Genomic DNA, 24,746 nt, shown 5'->3' with positions numbered 1-24,746 from the left:
GATTTGAGAAAAATTAAGAATATCTGACAGTAAATTGTTCCATGACCATTAGAATATTTTCAGTTCCCTACCCATGAAGTTGAAGGGGATTATTAGTTTGTACTCAGTTGATCCATCGATCCATCAGTCCAGCAAATCAGTTTTCCACACTTTTTCTTCATGCTTGAAGATATTGAATTTATATTTTATATATTGTTTTATCATGACAAGTTACAGTTAAGGTTTGAATTATGTTCTGGTCTGAAGATTTTGTGCTGAATTAGGTTCCTAATTGGACTTGGAAAATTCAATCAAATATTCAATTTTCTGCATATTTCCCCCCATCATGCTTATAGATATTGATTTGAAAATTGGTATAGATAGAAATTTTACTTTAGAGTACAACTTGGTACTTATACATGAAATACAATATATTGCAATATAGTTTTATCCTGACAAGTTACAGGTCAAGTTTCAATTTTGTTTCTTTCTGATGATTTTGTGCACAGTTTCAGTGGCAGATCCAGAGGGGGGGTTCCGGGGGTCCGCACCCCCCCTTTATTTTGGCCGATAAATGCATTTGAATCGGGACAATTTTGCACCCTCCCCCCTGCACCCCCCCTTTGCCCTGGGCTAGCACCCCCCCTTTCGAAAATTCCTGCATCCGCCACTGAGTTTTGATCCTTGGACTTAGAAAATCAGTTTTCAACAGTTTTTATCATCATGCTTGAAAATATTGATGCAAGTGTTAGAATTAGCTCATACCATGTACATGTGTAAACATGTATAAAGAATCGTACATACAAGTTTCAAATTCTTAAATAAATATCTCTGATTGGCAACGACTGTTCTACATGCAATTGCTACTTTAGAATCCTATTTCCAGTAAACAGTAAAATCATGGAGAAATTCTCTATTCAGTTGTACTACTTTTTAAATGATGGTTTGTAGTCCCCATAAAATTATGCAAATGCAATGGTATGCAACACAAGTATTATGAATGAAATGAGAACTCAAACAATGTTGGTAATAGTCGGGTTGTGCTTTTAAGATTCTCAATTATGCAAGACTGAAGCAAATATAATTACAATGTAAAACATGAAGCTGTTTAATGACTCTTTTAAGGGTATTTGGTGTTTTTAAACAAAAACAATAGCCATGGGTAAATCTAAGGGCTTTCTATAACACAATATGTATGTTTGCCGACTTTTTGAACTCAATATACGGTCATAGATCTATAACAAGTTCGTGCTTTTGTCAGTTTCTTTAATCCAGTTATGTTTTTTTCTACCAATGTGTTCCAATATTCTTGCGCTTTTGAAATCTTTCAGAGCCCAAATTTGCTTACACAAAGTCAATGTTTTATTAAAAAAAATCCACGGTTTTAATGACAGAAATTTCCAATTTGTGACATACCGCGATTTGCGTTCTTGGACACAGCGTAATACTCGTAACCCGAAAATATTTCATGCCCTTCTGGAAATCTATCTCTATTCTCCATAGATGATATTGTCATCATTGAGCAGTAGGATTTGTCAACATAATCGATTCGTTTTAAAGTACTCGAAACAAGAAATATGAAAACCGAAATTTGAAACAGGAAGTTGGAATGAAACGAAATTATTGACGGTTACCTGTAACGGAAATGAACAAAATCCGAAAATCGTAAATTTTTCAAATTAAAAAAAATCGGGGCGGGACAATTTCATAGGGGCGGGCGGGGATTAAAATCTATCAATTAATTTTAATTGGCCTTACGAAGTTTCCGTCAGTCACATGTCCAATGTCCTTGACCTCATTTTCATGGTTCAAACTTCAGTGACCACTTGAAAAAAAAGTAAAGATTTTTTGTAATGTTGAATTCTCTCTTATTATAAGTAATAGGCCTAGGATAACTATATTTGGTATGTGCATACCTTGCAAGGTCCTCGTGCCCGTCAGACAGTTTTCACTTGACCTCGACCTCATTTTATGGATCAGTGAACAAGGTTAAGTTTTGGTGGTCAAGTCCATATTTCAGATACTATAAGCAATAGGGCTAGGATATTTGGTGTATGGAAGGACTGTAAGGTGTACATGTCCAACTGGCAGGTGTCATCTGACCTTTACCTCATTTTCATGGTTCAGTGGTTATAGTTAAGTTTTTGTGTTTTTTGTCTGTTTTTACCTCACCTGGCCTGAAGGGCCAAGTGACCTTATGCCATCACTTGGCGTCCGTCGTTGTCCGTCGTCTGTCGTCGTAAACTATTTCAAGAATCTTCTTCTCTGAAACTACTAGGCCAAATACTTCCAAACTTTAAATGAATGTTCCTTAGGGTATTTAGTTTATAAATTGTGTCCGAAGTTTTGATCTATCAACAAACATGGTCGCCATTGCTAAAAATAGAACATAGTGGTCAAATGCAGTTTTTGGCTTATATCTCAAAAACGAAAGCATTTAGAGCAAATCTGACATGGGGTTAAAATGTTCATGAGGTCAAGATCTATCAGCCCTGAAATTTTCAGATGAATCAAACAACCCATTGTTGGGTTGCTGCCACTTAATTAGTAATTTTAAGGAAATTTTGCAGTTTTTGGTCATTATCTTGAATATTATTATAGATAAAGATAAACTGTAAACAGCAAAAATGATCAGCAAAGTAAGATCTACAAATAAGTTTTATATGACCAAAATTGTCAATTGACCCCTTAAGGGGTTATTGTCCTTTAATGACAATTTTTCACAATTTGTTCATCATATTTGCTAACTTTAAAAAATCTTCTCCTCTAAAACTACTCAACCAAATTCAACCAAACTTCAACTGAATGATCAGTAGGGTGTATGAAATAAAGTTTGTGTTTTATTTTCTATTTCGTCAAAAAACATGGGTGTCATGGCTAAAAATAGAACACAGGGTAAAATGCAGTTTTTCAAGAATCTTCTCCTCTGAAACTACTAGGCCAAATACTTCCAAACTTTAACTGAATGTTCCTTAGGGTATCTAGTTTATAAATTTTATCCGAAGGTTTGATCTATCATGAAACATGGTCGCCATTGCTAAAAATAGAACATAGGGGTCAAATGCAGTTTTTGGCTTATATCTCAAAAACTAAATCAGTAAGAGCAAAAGTGACAGGGAGTCAAAGTGATGAAAAGGTCAAGATCTATCTGCTATGTCATTTTCAGGCTAATTGAACAACGTATTGTTGGGTAAATGTCAGATATAGTTATTTTTTTTATTTACATATTATTCTAGTGTGTAGTTTTCTTTTTCATACCCAATACTCTCTTTCTGTCAATTGACCCCTTAAAGAGTTATTGCCCTTTAAGGACAATTTAACACAATTTAAAAAGAAAAAAAATACAATGAAATTGGACACTCAATCTCTTAAACGAAAGATAAATGCCAAAAAATCAAGGTGAGCGATTCAGGCTCTTGAGAGCCTCTTGTTCTCATACTTTATGCAATAGATCTACTATATTTGTCAATGTTTGTTGTATGGAATGATTGTAAGGTGTATATGTCTAGCGAACATATGTCATCTGACCTTGACCTCATTTTCATGGTTCAGGGGTCAAAGTTAAGGTTTTGAGTTTTGGTCTTTTTATCTAATACTATATGCCATAGGTCAACTATATTTGGTGTATGGAAATATTTTATGATCTATATGTCAGTCGCGCAGGTTTTATTTGACCTTGACCTCATTTTCATGGTTCATTGCTCAGTGTTAAGTTTTTGTATTTTGGTAAAGAAGGCGAGACATTTCAGCGTGTGCGCTCTTGTTTAACTAAGAATAGAGTTGAAAACTAATTGTTTTAGAATTTTTTGTTTCAAATAGCAGATCCAAGATTTTTATATAGGGGCATATTTCTGAAATTTTATTTTAAAAAAGTGGCATATTTTTATATCTTCATTACGAAAAAAGGCATTTGAATCTTATTACAACACCCAATGATAATCTTACTATTTCTAGTTCCAGGAGCACCATATGATGTCAGAATTAAGGAACGAGGAGAAGAGGTACCAACAGTACTGGTTACATGGAAAAGACCAAACATCAAAGAACACATAGAAGGTGAGTAAAAAAATCTGTAAGCAGAGCATTATACCCCCCATTTTTAGATTCATCACTTAACAACTTCCTGTTTACCGAACACTTGTATCATTTTACACCTGATAGTCAAGTTGAAAACTTTTGTCACAATTTTCTAAGGAACTACAATACAAGGATTTCTGAAATTTGGTTTCAGGGTTTGAATAAGTCACCTATTCCTTTTGATGCGCTTTCAGATTCATTTCTCAACAACTTCCTGTTTACCAAAATATTTTGGCAGGGGGATCATCAGTAAGCAGTAGCTCACAGTTATAAACTGTTTTCTTATCACAACTTACTTATTTTTATACGACCCCAACAAATTTTTGGGATCATATAACATGTATAATGGTATATCATGTCGTCTTCTGTGTCGTCGTCATCGAAAAAAACATTGGTTTCCGGATAATAACTTTAGTTTAAGCCAATAGATCTTCATGAAATTTTTTCAGAAGGTTCAATACCTCAAAAGGAAGGTTGGGATTGATTTTGGGGATGATGGTCCAACCGATTAGGAATAAGGGGCCCAATAGGGGCCCAAAACAAGCATTTTTCTAGTTTCAGGATAATAACTTGTGTAGAAGTATTTCAATTGCTCTGAAATCATACTGCAATGTTCAAAACCACATGTAGAAGGTTTGGATTCATTTTAGGGGTTATAAGGTCAAAGTTTGGGAATTAAGAGCCAAAAAAGGGTCAAAACAAGCATTTTTCTAGTTTCAAGACAATAACGTAATTGTATGGATCTCTCTGAAATTGTACCACAATGTACCATATCACAAAGGGGAGGCTGGGATTAAGTTTTTGGTTAATTGCCCAAACTATGTAGGAATTAGGGGCCAAAAAAGGGGCCAAAAAGAAGCATGTTTCTAGTTTCCAAACAATCATGACAATAACTTGTGTTTAAGTGTATGGATCTCTCTGAAATTGTACTCCAAGGTTCAATACTGCAATGGAAAGCATAGGATTGAGTATAAGGGTTATTGCTCCAAGGGGGTTTCAAAAAGTTGGGGGGGGGGATTTTTTGTTTACCATTTTTTGAAGGGCTTACTTTTTTTTCAAAATTTTTCAAATTTCGAATTTTGAAAAGTTTCAAAAAGAAATCTTCAATTGCACAGTATTGTGCAATAGATTGTTAGATCTTTGACCACATTAATTTTGTGACAAAAACCTATATTATGTCAAAAATTTGATCACAATCCAAATTCAGACAGAATCAAGCTTGAATATAGTGACCAAATTTGCCCTAACTGTTCAGGAATCAACCACTGGGGTCGTATAAAGCTGCACCCTGTGGAGCACCTGGCTTAGACTAGAATATTGGAAACTCATAAATTATTGCGAGGTTTTTATTCATGTGAATATAATAATGCGTCCGGGTGAGGATCGTAATAATAAGAACTAGCATCCTGATATCTTATACGGATCTGTATTTGCAAATTTTTAGAAATGTTACTGTTCAAAGGGAGATAATCATAGCTTTTCTTGATTTCCTCTTTTGATACTGTAAAAAAGTGCTGACTTAGATTTTAAATGTATAAGTAAAAAGAAGTTTTAAAATTGTATATGGTGTTCCATAACTGAAAGGATATCAATGCAATAGAAGATTAAACCATATTTTGTTTTTGAAAAGGTTGAATTGCCAGAATGTAGGGACAGTGAATTTGGTCAGATGTTTTAGAATGTCTGTTTTGATTAACTGGGGTCATTTATATATGTGAACTCCCACCAAAAATTTATTATATACTTTAGGATATGTATTTTTTTTGCAATTGACTTTTTTTTTAGGACATTATTTTCATATTGATATTTTATATTTCACAAATTTGATTTAATATTTCCATTTTTTTTTCTTATTTATTCAGGATATATGTTATTGAAATTTATGTTTAAGTATTGAATATGTTATGCAGTTAACATTTTTAGCTCACCTGGCTGAAAGGCCAAGTGAGCTTTTCTCATCACTTGGCGTCTGGCATCCGTCGTCGTCCTGCGTTAACTTTTACAAAAATCTTCTCCTCTGAAACTACTGCGCCAAATTTAACCAAACTTGGCCAAAATCATCATTGGGGTATCTAGTTTTAAAAATGTGTCCGGTGCCCCACCCAACCAACCAAGATGGCCGCCATGGCTAAAAATAGAACATAGGGGTAAAATGCAGTTTTTGGCTTATAACTCAAAAACCAAAGCATTTAGAGCAAATCTGACAGGACGTAAAATTGTTCATCAGGTCAAGATTTATCTACCCTGAAATTTTCAGATGAATCCGACATTCCGTTGTTGGGTTGCTGCCCCTGAAATGGTAATTTTAAGGAAATTTTGCTGTTTTTGGTTATTATCTTGAATATTATTATAGATAGAGATAAACTGTAAACAGCAATAATGTTCAGCAAAGTAAGATCTACAAATAAGTCAACATGACCAAACGGTCAGTTGACCACTTTAGGAGTTATTGCCCTTTATAGTCAATTTTTAACCATTTTTAGCTCACCTGTCCCGAAGGGACAAGTAAGCTTATGCCATCACTTGGCGTCCGTCGTCGTCTGTCGTCCGTCGTCTGTCGTCATCTTTCGTCGTAAACTATTTCAAGAATCTTCTCCTCTGAAACTACTGGGCCAAATACTTTCAAACTTTAACTGAATGTTCCTTAGGGTATCTAATTTATAAATTGTATCCGAAGTTTTGATCTATCAACAAACATGGTCGCCATTGCTAAAAATAGAACATAGGGGTCAAATGCAGTTTTTGGCTTATAACTCAAAAACCAAAGCATTTAGAGCAAATCTGACATGGGGTAATATTGTTTATCAGGTCAAGATCTATCTGCCCTGAAATTTTCAGATGAATCAGACAACCCGTTGTTGGGTTGCTGCCCCTGAATTAGTAATTTTAAGGAAATTTTGCTGTTTTTGGTTATTATCTTGAATATTATTATAGATAGAGATAAACTGTAAACAGGAATAATGTTCAGCAAAGTAAGATTTACAAATAAGTCAACATGACGGAAATGGTCAGTTGACCCCTTTAGGAGTTATTGCCCTTTATAGGCAATTTTTAACCATTTTTCGTAAATCTTAGTAATCTTTTACAAAAATCTTTTCCTCTGAAACTACTGGGCCAAATACTTCCAAACTTTAATTGAATGTTCCTTAGGGTATCTAGTTTGTAAATTGTATCCGAAGTTATGATCTATCAACAAACATGGTCGCCATTGCTAAAAATAGAACATAGGGGTCAAATGCAGTTTTTGGCTTATAACTCAAAAACCAAAGCATTTAGAGTAAATCTGACATGGGGTAATATTGTTTATCAGGTCAAGATCTATCTGCCCTGAAATTTTCAGATGAATCAGACAACCTGTTGTTGGGTTGCTGCCCCTGAATTGATAATTTTAAGGAAATTTTGCTGTTTTTGTTTATTATCTTGAATATAATTATAGATAGAGATAAACTGTAAACAGCAATAATGTTCAGCAAAGTAAGATCTTCAATTAAGTCAATTTGACCAAAATTGTCAATTGACCCCTTAAGGAGTTATTGCCCTTTAAAGACTTTTTTCACAATTTGTTCATCATGTTGACTTACTTTAAAAAATCTTCTCCTTTGAAACTGCTGTATCAATTTCAGCCAAACTTAGGCTAAATGAGTTTCAGAGTATCTAGTATAAATTTTATATTTTATTTCCTTGTATGTCAAGAAACATAGCTCCTATGGCTAAAATAGAACATAGGAGAAAATGATTATTTTTTTTGGCTTTTGAAGAAAACAGGACGATCCAAAAAACATTTAAATAAATTGAAAAGCCAAAATAATCATTGATGAGAGATTTAACCAAAAGAATTAAGGTGAGCGATTCAGGCTCTTGAGAGCCTCTTGTTCGTAAATCTTAGTAATCTTTTAGAAAAATCTTCTCCTCTGAAACTACTGGGCCAAATTTAACCAAACTTGGCCATAATCATCATTGGGGTATTTAGTTTAAAAAATGTGTCCGGTGCCCCGCCCAACCAACCAAGATGGCCGCCATGGCTAAAATTAGAACATAGGGGTAAAATGCAGTTTTTGGCTTATAACTCAAAAACCAAAGCATTTAGAGCAAATCTGACAGCGGTAAAATTGTTCATCAGGTCAAGATCTATCTGCCCTGAAATTTTCAGATGAATCGGACATTCCGTTGTTGGGTTGCTGCCCCTGAAATGGTAATTTTAAGGAAATTTTGCTGTTTTTGGTTATTACCTTGAATATTATTATAGATAGAGATAAACTTTAAACAGCAATAATGTTCAGCAAAGTAAGATCTACAAATAAGTCAACATGACCAAAATGGTCAGTTGACCACTTAAGGAGTTATAGCCCTTTATAGTCAATTTTTAACCATTTTTCGTAAATCTTAGTTATCTTTTTGAAAAATCTTCTCCTCTGAAATTACTGGGCCAAATTTAACCAAACTTGGCCATAATCATCATTGTGGTATCTAGTTAAAAAAATGTGTCCGGTAACTTGGCCAACAAACCAAGATGGCCGCCATGGCTAAAAATAGAACATGGGGGTAAAATGCAGTTTTTGGCTTATAACTCAAAAACAAACCAAAGCATTAAGAGCAAATCTGATAGGAAGTAAAATTGTTGATCAGCTAGGTCACGATCTATCTGCCCTGGAATTTTCAGATGAATCGGATAATCGGTTGTTAGGTTGCTGCCCCTGAATTGGTAATTTTGAGGAAATTTTGCTGTTTTTTTGTTATTATCTTGAATGTTATTATAGATAGAGATAAACTGTAAACAGCAATAATGTACAGCAAAGTAAGAACGAAAAATAAGTCAGTATGACCAATAGAGTCAATTGACCCCCTAAGGAGTTATTGCCCTTCATAGTCAATTTTTAACATTTTTCTTAACATTTTCCACAGAAAGTACTGTTATAGATAGAGATAATTGTAAGCAGCAAGAATGTTTAGTAAAGTAAGATCTACAAACACATCACCATCACCAAAACACAATTTTGTCATGAATCCATCTGTGTCCATTGTTTAATATTCACATAGACCAAGGTGCGCGACACAGGCTCTTTAGAGCCTCTAGTTATATTTTAGGATATATTTCAAAGTGATATTGATATTTTATATTTCAGGATACATTTCAAATTAATATTGGTATTTTATATTATTGGATATATTTTAAAAGTGTTTTTATATTATATTTTACAGGATATATTTTCTTTTATATATTTTGGAGTTTAGTATCAGCGGCATATCCAGAAATTTTCACAAGAGTGGCCCACTGTCTGCCTAAGAGGGGGCCTGCTCCAGTCATGCTTAAGTGATTCCCTTTATAAACAACCAAATTTTTCCCGAAAGAGTGGGGGGGGGGGGCTGGGCCCCCTGAAAAACCCTTTTAACCCGCTTCTGAGTAATATATGATGTCCATTATCAATAAACTAATACATATTTTTGTTTAGGAGCTAGCTGAAGCATGAAGCATGCCACTGTGTGTGGGATTTTCTCGCTGTATTTGCTATTGTCTCTTGGACCCATTCCCCATTTCCATTCTTAATTTTATTTTTATTGTTGAATATGATATATTTTATATTTCAGGGTATATTTTAATGTTATTTTGATATCTTATAATTCCAGGATATATTTCAATGAATTATTGTTATTTATTTGATATTTCAGGATATATTTTACTGTACACCAACGACAGCTCTCTCCCTCTTCACCAGTGGACCGGAGTATATGAGAGATCATTACAATACATTATAAAGAACTTAGCTTTCAATACCACATACTTCATACGGATACAAAGCCAACTGGAGGATAGATCTGGAATTATCTCAAAAATAAAATTCTTCACTACTAGATCAGTCGGTAAGACATTCACATCAAATTTATTAATGTACAATCATAAACAAAGGAAGATAACTCTAACTCAAATTTTTAATTTACCTAGAAAAATACAGTTAGATCTAATTTTAGAATTCACAAAATTACAAAATGTCTGCTCCATCATGATTTACTCATTCTCTAATTAGTAAACCAAATTTTCCCAAAAAAAGGAAGGGGGCTGGGTATTCTACCCCCACTTTCATGATTTTTTTTAGTTGAAACAGTATGACAATAAAGAAGTTCAATTTTGCATAAAATTCAAATATAGGATTCAGAAAATACAATTCAATCTAATTTTAGAATTCACAAAATTGCAAAATGCCTGATCCGTCCTGATCCAGTCATTCTCTAATTAGTAAACCAAATTTTTTCCCAAAAAAGGATGGGGGAGGGAGGGAGGGGGGCTGGACATTCTGCCCCCACTCAGTTCACCTCTTTATTGATTTTCATGATTTTTTTTAGTTGAAACAGTATGACAATGATGTTCAATTTTACATAAAATTTAAATATGGGATTCAGAAACAATTTTGGTAAAACTTTAATAAATCTGTCTTACAAGAGGGGGCAGGACCTTTTTCAGGTTCTTGGGATCAGGTGTTTTTAAGCACAGGATTTCAGGATTGACCCTTTCGGGATACGGGATTTCCTTTTTTTCGAATTTCAGGATGTCAGGATTAAATTTTTTTTAAATTCAGGACCTCAGGATTTCATGTTTTTTAAGCCCATGTTTCAGGATTGATAACCCTTCGACCCCCACTCTTATTTTCTTTAATTTATTTTACTTCTTGTAAAAGTTACAACATAAATTGCTCACAAACATCAATAAGTTTACAGTATTTATGATTTATTTTTTCATGTTTTCAGACAAATCCAAAGATACATTACCTAACCCTAAAATTACTAGTGCATTTTCTGGATCTGACTACATACAGATAACATGGCAGCCACCTGACTATGCTTACATTATACGAGGTTATATTCTTGGGTATGGTATACAACAGCCGGGAGAATATCAGGAAATGTTACCCTTCAGTGAAACTACGTTTAAGATTAAAAAACTTGGTAGGTTATATGCTATTCTAATGCAATTATTTTGTTTCAATGGTTCTGATTGGATGACAGTTAGCGTAAAATTCTGTATCTCCTTGTCTGTAACTAAGGAAGCCGACATTTTGAATTGCTGAATGTATTGACTTGTAATTTCTACAATAATAAGCCAAAAAACTCACATGTTGCACCTAAAAATCTTCTCTTTATCAAATTTTATTACATTCTGAAGCGACACAGAAGCCAGAAAACGCCCGGTGTTTAAGTTTAACGCCGGAAGCATGCCTTTGACGTCACCTAGTGTAGGGACCAAAGAAGATAACATCTTTTCGCAGAATTTTCTTTAATGAAGATTTTACACTGAAACAATGATTTGAATTTATTTATAAACTTGCTTTGCATTAGAATAGAGATAACTGTATTGTATTTGAAGCTTTGCGGACGTCCATTGGTAGTTTTACTGTCACAAATACCCGTTTACCTGTCTCCGCTACCCGTCGCCAGGTAAACTAAATTTGCGATAGTAAAACTACCGATGGACGTCCGCAAAGCTTCAAATACAATACAGTTATCTCTTAATTTTTGTATAAGAATCCTGCTCCTTATTACTAAAAGAGGGGCGAAAGCTACCAAAGGAATATTCAAACTCAAACTGAGAATACCATGGACAAAATCAAAAATGAACAAATATCAACACTATACAAAATACAATATAGAAAACTGAAGACTGAGCAGCATGAACATAGACATGATAGAATTGATAAAAAAGCCAATTAATAAATGTTTATTGTTCAAATGACTTTAGTACAAGATATCAACAATTTTTTAAAGTATTCATCTGAAGATTTGCAGCTATATTTGTAACTATTTATGATACTTTAAGTACATGTATGCCCTAAAGAAGTTTAGTGAAAGTTGCTATTTAAGATACACAGATATATTATTAATTTGTATATTTTAATCTTCATCCTCAGTCAATATACTTCTTTCAGGCCAATATATCCTTGTATCAACCTTACACAAAGGCTATGAATGTATAATAATGAAATTCATGAAAATATATAAAACCCCAAATGTTTTTAAAGTTCATGAAAAAATATGATTGGATTCAATAACTGTTTAGAGTTTAAACAAACTACATGAACTTCAGCGACCTCTAGTCTATTCAGTTAATTTGATCATAATTTTAGTTACTTGTGTGGAAGCATGCAACAACAGTTTTACTTGTCAGTAAATTGTTTGTTTAGATTATTTTGAGAATTAAATAACATAGTTGCCCCAGTTTACATAAAGCAATTCTAAAAAACAGTCAACCAGCTAAATATATTGTATCTTATTGATGGTAAAATGTTGACACACATGTAGGTAGTTGAAGACCATTGAAAAATGAAAACTCTGTAGCACATTTAGTGTAAAGTTTGTAAACATAGAAATTTTCACTTATTTAAAGATCACATGAAATTCATTAAAATCCTGAAAATTACAACTTATTCAAGATTCAGAGCAAGAGGTAGTGGGCTCTTTCCTTGGTCCGATCAACCCCCAAAGATTGAACATTGTAATTTGCTGATTCTCTGCTAAGTACATGTATTAAGGAGTAGAGAGATATTTATTCATGACCTCAGACACATACGGGTGTACATGAGGAGTAAGAGCAAATACTGGTTAGTCATAAGTCACACTAATGAGTCTCAGTATTATAATCTTGCAATAAACAATCAACGTAGTTTGTGTGACTGGTTAAAGCAGGGTATTTTCATATTACATTTACATGTTTTCATCAAGAATATGTATGAACTATTTGTCACTGTACATGAATCAATCATAAGGTGGGTAATTAATCTGCTTAACTTCTGATTTATTTTCTGTTACAGCTCCAGAAACAGTGTACCACATATCTTTAAGAAGTTTTGGTGAATTTGGTGAGAGTGAGAGAGCTGTTCTATCTGTTACTACAACAGGTAATAGTAATACTAATCTTTGATTTTATCATTTATGATAAATAACAAATATGCTGCAATGCAAGAATACACTGATGGCTACAAATTAACACTATAACGATCATAATTGTTTGCAGCTATATCATATCTACAAATAAGTCAACACAGCCAAAATCTTCAGTTGACTTCTTATAGGAGTTATTTCTTTCTAAAATGATTTTTACCAATTTTTATAAGACTGAAAACAAATTGTTCGGGTTGTATATTGCTATCATGTCGTGGTTGTCAGCGTCTTCCGAAAAACATTTGACAATAACTTAAGTTTAAGTGTATGGATCTCTATGAAATTTCAGCAAAAGGTTCAATATCACAAAAGGAAGGTTGGGATTATTTTTGGGGCTGATGGTCCCAACCCTTTAGGAATCAGGGGTCTACAAGGCGCCCAAAACAAGCATTTTCTAGTTTTCAGACAATAACTTGTGTTTAAGTGTATTGATGTCTCATAAATTGTACCACATTTTACAAAAGGAAAATGTCTTCAAATGTATTTTGTTTTGGAAAAGGAGGGGGGGGGTTAAAAAAGACTTTTTCGGGGGAGCAATTTTTTTATCCAAGATTTAAGAAATTAAAAAGAAAATTTCTTCAAAATTTTTTTTTTTAAAAAGGGGGGAGGGGGTAAAAAAAATTTCTTGCTTGGAGGGGGGGGGGGTCAATTTTCTTCCCATAAGATTTAAGAAATTGTCAATTTTCCAAAGAAAAATTTGGGGTCACAATTCTTAGTATATAGTCTGAAAACAGACGTAGATTTTCTAAGTATTGCGCAACAGCAAGAAATGTTCAATTGAATTCAAAAAATCACAAACCAATTTCAAGTTCTTTGACTACATTTATTCTGTGTTTGAAACCTATAATGTGTCAAATATTTAATTACAACCCAAATTCAAACTGTATCAAGCTTGAATATTGTGTCCATTTTTGCCCCAACTGTTCAGGGTTGAACCTCTTCGGTCGTATCTAGCTAGCGAAACAGTTAATTTTAGTTTTGCCCTTACATGTAGCTACTGGCATCATGCAATAATCAGTCTTTTGTTAAAAGGTCAAATGTTTTGAATCAAGATGCAAAAATTTAGAGGAACTTGTTTACCTTTAAGTAATGACGGAAAAATGTATTTACAAGTGTAAATACATCTATTATATTCTAGCGTACAATGTTCAAAAGTGTACATTGTTGAAGATTCCCATAGACCTAGGTGAGCCTAAAATCTAGTGATTTCATAGATACCAAATTCAGAGAAAAACAAAAAATCTGATGTCACAATTTGATTTTGACCATTAATAGAACTAAAGGTTGAGTAGATTTTTTTTGGATTTCAGACTCCTTTTGATATCTTTAGTTTTACCATTTAAAAAATGAATTTGTTTCAAATAAAATATAAAAGACTCCTTGTGGTTTCTGATAACAAACATGTTTTAACAGATATTTTATCTTTTCAGCATGAGGATTTATGTTGTGTTTTTGTTTACACATAAAGGCAGTGAACCTTCCAGCAATCAGACAGATGGAGTAAATGAAATCATAAGGATACAGACATTTGCTGACTTTTTTTTCATTTATTTTGGCAAGAGAAAAGATTTGAGACAATAGTCATGTATAGAATACAAAGACAAAAATAAATGTTACTTTTTTATTATTATTATACTTTACATTATGTACTAATTATTTGATAGGCTAATACGGAATCATGTGTAGTTTAATATCAATGTTTTTCCCAAAATTGGCAGGAGGGGTGAATAACCCTAACAAATTGAAGCCTCCATCAAACAACCCTATTATTCCCCGGTTAATAACCCTTGTCGTACCTCAAATATCATGAGCTAACTCCCTTTAAAGTATGACATCACTTAACCGTCAGATAAACAAAAACAAATATGGCAAGGCTAGAAGCCCATCAAGTAATGAAGAAACAATTTTGGATTCACCTCCTCAGTGGGGCATAATTGTATATTATCTTTATTTAATATTTACTAATGACCTCAGTGTTGATGTTTTTATTCTTTTGATTTATTGATTGTCCTTTTTGGGCTCACAACTATATAGCACAAGATACCAATGCAAGATGTCAATCAAACTCCATTAGAAGAACAATGCTAGACAAAAGAAATGCAAAAGGACAAAGAAGCCCTCCCATTCCCCTCCCCTCCCTCCAAAAAAAAAAAAAATTGTATTATTTTGTGTTGATATGCAATTTTGGTGAAACAGAAGTTACATAATCCATATATCTCATCTGGTGTTAAAATTAAATGCTATAAACATTTAAGTCTTTTTCATCAACCCTGATCCATACCCTGTATTTGTCTTGTGTTTAAATAGTTTCTTCTGAACGAACTTTCTTTATGTTCCTGTCAAAAGTCAGGAGGCTGTTCAGTGGTTGTTGTTGGTTCATGTCTGTCTGTTTTGTTTTTTGTAAATTGTTTTGTTATAAAGCAGGCCGTAAGTTATATGAATGGAATTGTTTCATATTTTTCATGTGAAGGTAGCTTATAGCTAGCTGACTATACTGCTTTGGTTTTTCTCATCCTTGAAGGCCATACTGCTGCCTGTAATTGCTTTTAAATCCTCCTCATTTGAACTTTGGTTGATAATTGTCTCATTGGCAATTGTCCCACTTCTGATTTTTCATCGATAAAATTTAATGGAAATTGAACTGAAATATCTCCAGGGAATCTAGAACATAGTGTTTTTTAATTTGCCAATTAAGGAAAATAATCTACAATTTGTGTTTGAATACTTTTGAAGTCAGTAAACTATTTCATATCTTTTGATTTAAAATCAAGGACAGAAAATGAACTGTTTGCTCTTTTAGAAGTCAATTAACCTTTATACAAGATTTTACATACCTTATACAAATTAATAAAGACATTAAGACAGAAATGCAGCTGGTAGTGTGCACTTGAGCTTCAAAAGCTGTGCAATGTAAAAAAACATTTTCAGTCGAAAAATGGATATCTGCAAAAAGTTGGACTGTAATAGTTATTGTCTCATTACGTTACGAGAAGGGGGACACTTTTTAAAACAGAGTAATTCAGACATTACTATATGTAATGCTTTTTTATAAGACCTCAAAAATTTTAATTTTTTGGTCGTATATTGCTATCACGTTGGCGTCGTCGTCTGCGTCGTCGTCGTCGTCCGAATACTTTTAGTTTTCGCACTCTAACTTTAGTAAAAGTGAATAGAAATCAATGAAATTTTAACACAAGGTTTATGACCACAAAAGGAAGGTTGGGATTGATTTTGGGAGTTTTGGTCCCAACATTTTAGGAATTAGGGGCCAAAAAGGGCCCAAATAAGCATTTTCTTGGTTTTTCGCACTATAACTTTAGTTTAAGTGAATAGAAATCTATGAAATTTTGACACAAGGTTTATGACCACAAAAGGAAGGTTGGGATTGATTTTGGGAGTTTTGGTTCCAACAGTTTAGGAATTAAGGGCCAAAAAAGGGCCCAAATAAGCATTATTCTTGGTTTTCGCACAATAACTTTAGTATAAGTAAATAGAAATCAATGAAATTTTAACACAAGGTTTATGACCACAAAAGGAAGGTTGGGATTGATTTTTTGGAGTTGAGATCACAACAGTTTATGAATTAGGGGCCAAAAAGGGGCCCAAATAAGCATTATTTTTGGTTTTTGCACCATAACTTTAGTATAAGTAAATAGAAATCTATGAAATTTAAGCACAAGGTTTATGACCATAAAAGGAAGGTTGGGTTTGATTTTGGGAGTTTTGGTCCTAACAGTTTAGGAATAAGGGGCCCAAAGGGTCCAAAATTGAACTTTGTGTGATTTCATCAAAAATTGAATAATTGGGGTTCTTTGATATGCCGAATCTAACTATGTATGTAGATTCTTAATTTTTGGTCCCGTTTTCAGATTGGTCTACATTAAGGTCCAAAGGGTCCAAAATTAAACTTAGTTTGATTTTAACAAAAATTGAATCCTTGGGGTTCTTTGATATGCTGAATTTAAAAATGTACTTAGATTTTTAATTATTGGCCTAGTTTTCAAGTTGGTCCAAATGGGGGTCCAAAATTAAACTTTGTTTGATTTCATCAAAAATTGAATAAATGGGTTCTTTGATATGCCAAATCTAACTGTGTATGTAGATTCTTAATTTTTGCTCCAGTTTTCAAATTGGTCTACATTAAGGTCCAAATGGTCCAAAATTAAACTAAGTTTGATTTAAACAAAAATTAAATTCTTGGGCTTATTTGATATGCTTTATCTAAATATGTACTTTGATTTTTGATTATGGGCCCGATTTTCAAGATGGTCCAAATCAGGATTCCATATCAAGTATTGTGCAATAGCAAGAAATTTTCAATAGGACAGTATTGCACTATAGCAAGACATATCTAATTGCACAATATTGTGCAATAGCAATTAATTTTCAATTGAAGTTATCTTTCTTTGTATAGAATAGTAGTTGATAATATATGTTGGAAATTTGCCAGACATGACTATGATGTCATTTTCTATTTTTATTTGCCAATAACTTTATGTAAATAACTTCATTGGAAATTTGCCAATATAAAATGTTGCTGATGAAGCTTTTTTAGCTCACCTGACCTGAAAGGTCAAGTGAGCTTTTCTCATCACTTGGCGTCCGTCGTCCGTCATCCTGCGTCCGTCGTCCGTAAACTTTTACAAAAATCTTCTCCTCTGAAACTACTTGGCCAAATTCTACCAAACTTGGCCACAATCATCCTTGGGGTATATAGTTTAAAAAATGTGTGGCGTGACCTGTCAAACCTACCAAGATGGCCGCCATGGCTAAAAATAGAACATATGGGTAAAATGCAGTTTTTGGCTTATTACTCAAAAACCAAAGCATTTAGAGCAAATCTGACAAGTGGTAAAATTGTTGATCAGGTCAAGATCTATCTGCCCTGAAATTTTCAGACGAATCGGACAACCTGTTGTTGGGTTGCTGCCTGTGAAATGGTTATTTTAAGGAAATGTTGCAGTTTTTGGTTATTATCTTGAATACTATTATAGATAGAGATGAACTGTAAACAGCAATAATGTTCAGCAAAGTAAGACCTACAAATAAGTCAACATGACCAAAATGGTCAGTCAACCCCTTAAGGAGTTATTGCCCTTTATAGTAAATTTTTAACAACTTTTCGTCATTTTTTGTTACTTTTCTAAAAATCTTCTTCTCTGAAACTACTTTGCCAAATTTAACCAAACTTGGCCACAATTATCATTGTGGTTTACAGTTTATAAAATGTGTCCGATGACCCAGCCTACCAAACAAAATGGCCGACATGGCTAAAATTAGAACATAGTGGTAAAATGCAGTTTTTGCTTTATATCTTTGAAACTAAGACATTTAGGGCAAATCTTTCAAGATTTTAATGTCCATCAGAATAAGATATATCCCCTCACAAATTTTCAATTGAATCGGACAACCTGTTGTCGGGTTGCTGCCCTAAAATTGGTGATTTTAAGAAAATTTTGCAGTTTTTGGTTATTATCTTGAATACTATTATAGATAGAGATAAACTGTAAAGAGCAATAATGTTCAGCAAAGTAAGATCTACAAATAAGTCAGCATGATCAAAATTGTTAGAGGACCCCTTAAGGAGTTATTGCCCTTTATAGTCAATATTGAACAACTTTTCGTCATTTTTGTAACTTGTATAAAAATCATTTCTAAAACTACTTGGCCAAATTTAACCAAACTTGGCCACAATCATAATACTAGGGTATCTTTTATAAAAAAAAAGTGTCTAATGACCCCGCCTACCAATGAAGATGGCCAACATCTGTAAACACATTAACAGGTGAGCGACACAGGCTCTTGAGAGCCTCTAGTTTTCTTATCTTATCTAAAATGTTTATAGATAATGTATGTTGGACATTTGCCAGACATGACTATGATGTCATTTTCTATTTTTATTTGCCAATAACTTTATGTAAATAACTTCATTGGAAATTTGCCAATATAAAATGTTGCTGATGAAGCTTTTTTAGCTCACCTGACCTGAAAGGTCAAGTGAGCTTTTCTCATCACTTGGCGTCCGTCGTCCGTCATCCTGCGTCCGTCGTCCGTAAACTTTTACAAAAATCTTCTCCTCTGAAACTACTTGGCCAAATTCTACCAAACTTGGCCACAATCATCCTTGGGGTATATAGTTTAAAAAATGTGTGGCGTGACCTGTCAAACCTACCAAGATGGCCGCCATGGCTAAAAATAGAACATATGGGTAAAATGCAGTTTTTGGCTTATTACTCAAAAACCAAAGCATTTAGAGCAAATCTGACAAGTGGTAAAATTGTTGATCAGGTCAAGATCTATCTGCCCTGAAATTTTTAGACGAATCGGACAACCTGTTGTTGGGTTGCTGCCTGTGAAATGGTTATTTTAAGGAAATTTTGCAGTTTTTGGTTATTATCTTGAATACTATTATAGATAGAGATGAACTGTAAACAGCAATAATGTTCAGCAAAGTAAGACCTACAAATAAGTCAACATGACCAAAATGGTCAGTCAACCCCTTAAGGAGTTATTACCCTTTATAGTAAATTTTTAACAACTTTTCGTCATTTTTTGTTACTTTTCTAAAAATCTTCTTCTCTGAAACTACTTTGCCAAATTTAACCAAACTTGGCCACAATTATCATTGTGGTTTACAGTTTATAAAATGTGTCCGATGACCCAGCCTACCAAACAAAATGGCCGACATGGCTAAAATTAGAACATAGTGGTAAAATGCAGTTTTTGCTTTATATCTTTGAAACTAAGACATTTAGGGCAAATCTTTCAAGATTTTAATGTCCATCAGAATAAGATATATCCCCTCACAAATTTTCAATTGAATCGGACAACCTGTTGTCGGGTTGCTGCCCTAAAATTGGTGATTTTAAGAAAATTTTGCAGTTTTTGGTTATTATCTTGAATACTATTATAGATAGAGATAAACTGTAAAGAGCAATAATGTTCAGCAAAGTAAGATCTACAAATAAGTCAGCATGATCAAAATTGTTAGAGGACCCCTTAAGGAGTTATTGCCCTTTATAGTCAATATTGAACAACTTTTCGTCATTTTTGTAACTTGTATAAAAATCATTTCTAAAACTACTTGGCCAAATTTAACCAAACTTGGCCACAATCATAATACTAGGGTATCTTTTATAAAAAAAAAGTGTCTAATGACCCCGCCTACCAATGAAGATGGCCAACATCTGTAAACACATTAACAGGTGAGCGACACAGGCTCTTGAGAGCCTCTAGTTTTCTTATCTTATCTAAAATGTTTATAGATAATGTATGTTGGACATTTGCCAGACATGACTATGATGTCATTTTCTATTTTTATTTGCCAATAACTTTATGTAAATAACTTCATTGGAAATTTGCCAATATAAAATGTTGCTGATGAAGCTTTTTTAGCTCACCTGACCTGAAAGGTCAAGTGAGCTTTTCTCATCACTTGGCGTCCGTCGTCCGTCATCCTGCGTCCGTCGTCCGTAAACTTTTACAAAAATCTTCTCCTCTGAAACTACTTGGCCAAATTCTACCAAACTTGGCCACAATCATCCTTGGGGTATATAGTTTTAAAAATGTGTGGCGTGACCTGTCAAACCTACCAAGATGGCCGCCATGGCTAAAAATAGAACATATGGGTAAAATGCAGTTTTTGGCTTATTACTCAAAAACCAAAGCATTTAGAGCAAATCTGACAAGTGGTAAAATTGTTGATCAGGTCAAGATCTATCTGCCCTGAAATTTTCAGACGAATCGGACAACCTGTTGTTGGGTTGCTGCCTGTGAAATGGTTATTTTAAGGAAATGTTGCAGTTTTTGGTTATTATCTTGAATACTATTATAGATAGAGATGAACTGTAAACAGCAATAATGTTCAGCAAAGTAAGACCTACAAATAAGTCAACATGACCAAAATGGTCAGTCAACCCCTTAAGGAGTTATTGCCCTTTATAGTAAATTTTTAACAACTTTTCGTCATTTTTTGTTACTTTTCTAAAAATCTTCTTCTCTGAAACTACTTTGCCAAATTTAACCAAACTTGGCCACAATTATCATTGTGGTTTACAGTTTATAAAATGTGTCCGATGACCCAGCCTACCAAACAAAATGGCCGACATGGCTAAAATTAGAACATAGTGGTAAAATGCAGTTTTTGCTTTATATCTTTGAAACTAAGACATTTAGGGCAAATCTTTCAAGATTTTAATGTCCATCAGAATAAGATATATCCCCTCACAAATTTTCAATTGAATCGGACAACCTGTTGTCGGGTTGCTGCCCTAAAATTGGTGATTTTAAGAAAATTTTGCAGTTTTTGGTTATTATCTTGAATACTATTATAGATAGAGATAAACTGTAAAGAGCAATAATGTTCAGCAAAGTAAGATCTACAAATAAGTCAGCATGATCAAAATTGTTAGAGGACCCCTTAAGGAGTTATTGCCCTTTATAGTCAATATTGAACAACTTTTCGTCATTTTTGTAACTTGTATAAAAATCATTTCTAAAACTACTTGGCCAAATTTAACCAAACTTGGCCACAATCATAATACAAGGGTATCTTTTATAAAAAAAAAAGTGTCTAATGACCCCGCCTACCAATGAAGATGGCCAACATCTGTAAACACATTAACAGGTGAGCGACACAGGCTCTTGAGAGCCTCTAGTTTTCTTATCTTATCTAAAATGTTTATAGATAATGTATGTTGGACATTTGCCAGACATAACTATGATGTCATTTTCTATTTTTATTTGCCAATAACTTTATGTAAATAACTTCATTGGAAATTTACCAATATAAAATGTTGCTGATGAAGTTTTTTTTATTGTTTTATATTTTAAGAAAATTTTGCAGTTTTTGGTTATTATCTTGAATACTATTATAGATAGAGATAAACTGTAAACAGCAATAATGTTCAGCAAAGTAAGATCTACAAATAAGTCAGCATGATCAAAATTGTTAGAGGACCCCTTAAGGAGTTATTGCCCTTTATAGTCAATATTGAACAACTTTTCGTCATTTTTGTAACTTGTATAAAAATCATTTCTAAAACTACTTGGCCAAATTTAACCAAACTTGGCCACAATCATAATACTAGGGTATCTTTTATAAAAAAAAAGTGTCTAATGACCCCGCCTACCAATGAAGATGGCCAACATCTGTAAACACATTAACAGGTGAGCGACACAGGCTCTTGAGAGCCTCTAGTTTTCTTATCTTATCTAAAATGTTTATAGATAATGTATGTTGGACATTTGCCAGACATGACTATGATGTCATTTTCTATTTTTATTTGCCAATAACTTTATGTAAATAACTTCATTGGAAATTTGCCAATATAAAATGTTGCTGATGAAGCTTTTTTAGCTCACCTGACCTGAAAGGTCAAGTGAGCTTTTCTCATCACTTGGCGTCCGTCGTCCGTCATCCTGCGTCCGTCGTCCGTAAACTTTTACAAAAATCTTCTCCTCTGAAACTACTTGGCCAAATTCTACCAAACTTGGCCACAATCATCCTTGGGGTATATAGTTTAAAAAATGTGTGGCGTGACCTGTCAAACCTACCAAGATGGCCGCCATGGCTAAAAATAGAACATAGGGGTAAAATGCAGTTTTTGGCTTATTACTCAAAAACCAAAGCATTTAGAACAAATCTGACAAGTGGTAAAATTGTTGATCAGGTCAAGATCTATCTGCCCTGAAATTTTCAGACGAATCGGACAACCTGTTGTTGGGTTGCTGCCTGTGAAATGGTTATTTTAAGGAAATTTTGCAGTTTTTGGTTATTATCTTGAATACTATTATAGATAGAGATGAACTGTAAACAGCAATAATGTTCAGCAAAGTAAGACCTACAAATAAGTCAACATGACCAAAATGGTCAGTCAACCCCTTAAGGAGTTATTGCCCTTTATAGTAAATTTTTAACAACTTTTCGTCATTTTTGTAACTTGTATAAAAATCATTTCTAAAACTACTTGGCCAAATTTAACCAAACTTGGCCACAATCATAATACTAGGGTATCTTTTATAAAAAAAAAGTGTCTAATGACCCCGCCTACCAATGAAGATGGCCAACATCTGTAAACACATTAACAGGTGAGCGACACAGGCTCTTGAGAGCCTCTAGTTTTCTTATCTTATCTAAAATGTTTATAGATAATGTATGTTGGACATTTGCCAGACATGACTATGATGTCATTTTCTATTTTTATTTGCCAATAACTTTATGTAAATAACTTCATTGGAAATTTGCCAATATAAAATGTTGCTGATGAAGCTTTTTTAGCTCACCTGACCTGAAAGGTCAAGTGAGCTTTTCTCATCACTTGGCGTCCGTCGTCCGTCATCCTGCGTCCGTCGTCCGTCATCCTGCGTCCGTCGTCCGTAAACTTTTACAAAAATCTTCTCCTCTGAAACTACTTGGCCAAATTCTACCAAACTTGGCCACAATCATCCTTGGGGTATATAGTTTAAAAAATGTGTGGCGTGACCTGTCAAACCTACCAAGATGGCCGCCATGGCTAAAAATAGAACATAGGGGTAAAATGCAGTTTTTGGCTTATTACTCAAAAACCAAAGCATTAAGAGCAAATCTGACAGTGGTAAAATTGTTGATCAGGTCAAGATCTATCTGCCCTGAAATTTTCAGACGAATCGGACAACCTGTTGTTGGGTTGCTGCCTGTGAAATGGTTATTTTAAGGAAATTTTGCAGTTTTTGGTTATTATCTTGAATACTATTATAGATAGAGATGAACTGTAAACAGCAATAATGTTCAGCAAAGTAAGACCTACAAATAAGTCAACATGACCAAAATGGTCAGTCAACCCCTTAAGGAGTTATTGCCCTTTATAGTAAATTTTTAACAACTTTTCGTCATTTTTTGTTACTTTTCTAAAAATCTTCTTCTCTGAAACTACTTTGCCAAATTTAACCAAACTTGGCCACAATTATCATTGTGGTTTACAGTTTATAAAATGTGTCCGATGACCCAGCCTACCAAACAAAATGGCCGACATGGCTAAAATTAGAACATAGTGGTAAAATGCAGTTTTTGCTTTATATCTTTGAAACTAAGACATTTAGGGCAAATCTTTCAAGATTTTAATGTCCATCAGAATAAGATATATCCCCTCACAAATTTTCAATTGAATCGGACAACCTGTTGTCGGGTTGCTGCCCTAAAATTGGTGATTTTAAGAAAATTTTGCAGTTTTTGGTTATTATCTTGAATACTATTATAGATAGAGATAAACTGTAAAGAGCAATAATGTTCAGCAAAGTAAGATCTACAAATAAGTCAGCATGATCAAAATTGTTAGAGGACCCCTTAAGGAGTTATTGCCCTTTATAGTCAATATTGAACAACTTTTCGTCATTTTTGTAACTTGTATAAAAATCATTTCTAAAACTACTTGGCCAAATTTAACCAAACTTGGCCACAATCATAATACAAGGGTATCTTTTATAAAAAAAAAAGTGTCTAATGACCCCGCCTACCAATGAAGATGGCCAACATCTGTAAACACATTAACAGGTGAGCGACACAGGCTCTTGAGAGCCTCTAGTTTTCTTATCTTATCTAAAATGTTTATAGATAATGTATGTTGGACATTTGCCAGACATAACTATGATGTCATTTTCTATTTTTATTTGCCAATAACTTTATGTAAATAACTTCATTGGAAATTTACCAATATAAAATGTTGCTGATGAAGTTTTTTTTATTGTTTTATATTTTAAGAAAATTTTGCAGTTTTTGGTTATTA

General features: G+C 33.6%; 1 protein-coding gene across 3 annotated transcripts in view; it reads left to right on the top strand.

Annotated features, from left to right (window-relative positions):
• The window catches only part of LOC139496278 (neogenin-like), a 229,785-nt gene that overhangs the window by 42,146 nt on the left and 162,893 nt on the right, over window positions 1-24,746 (top strand). For 2 of the 3 annotated variants that reach the window (XM_071284776.1, XM_071284779.1), the window contains 4 exons: window positions 3,934-4,035; window positions 9,724-9,915; window positions 10,798-10,995; window positions 12,855-12,941. In XM_071284776.1, coding sequence (XP_071140877.1) covers window positions 3,934-4,035; window positions 9,724-9,915; window positions 10,798-10,995; window positions 12,855-12,941 — 579 coding nt within the window. Of the gene's footprint in view, window positions 1-3,933; window positions 4,036-9,723; window positions 9,916-10,797; window positions 10,996-12,854; window positions 12,942-14,414; window positions 14,609-24,746 lie in introns of those variants that run through there. The other variant, XM_071284778.1, reaches the window with a different exon arrangement.

This window comes from Mytilus edulis, chromosome 11 (assembly GCF_963676685.1).
Source record: "Mytilus edulis chromosome 11, xbMytEdul2.2, whole genome shotgun sequence".
Taxonomy (NCBI): Eukaryota; Metazoa; Mollusca; class Bivalvia; order Mytilida; family Mytilidae; genus Mytilus; species Mytilus edulis.
Note: the sequence above shows the minus strand (reverse complement) of the source record. Positions and strands in the feature narration are given on the sequence as shown.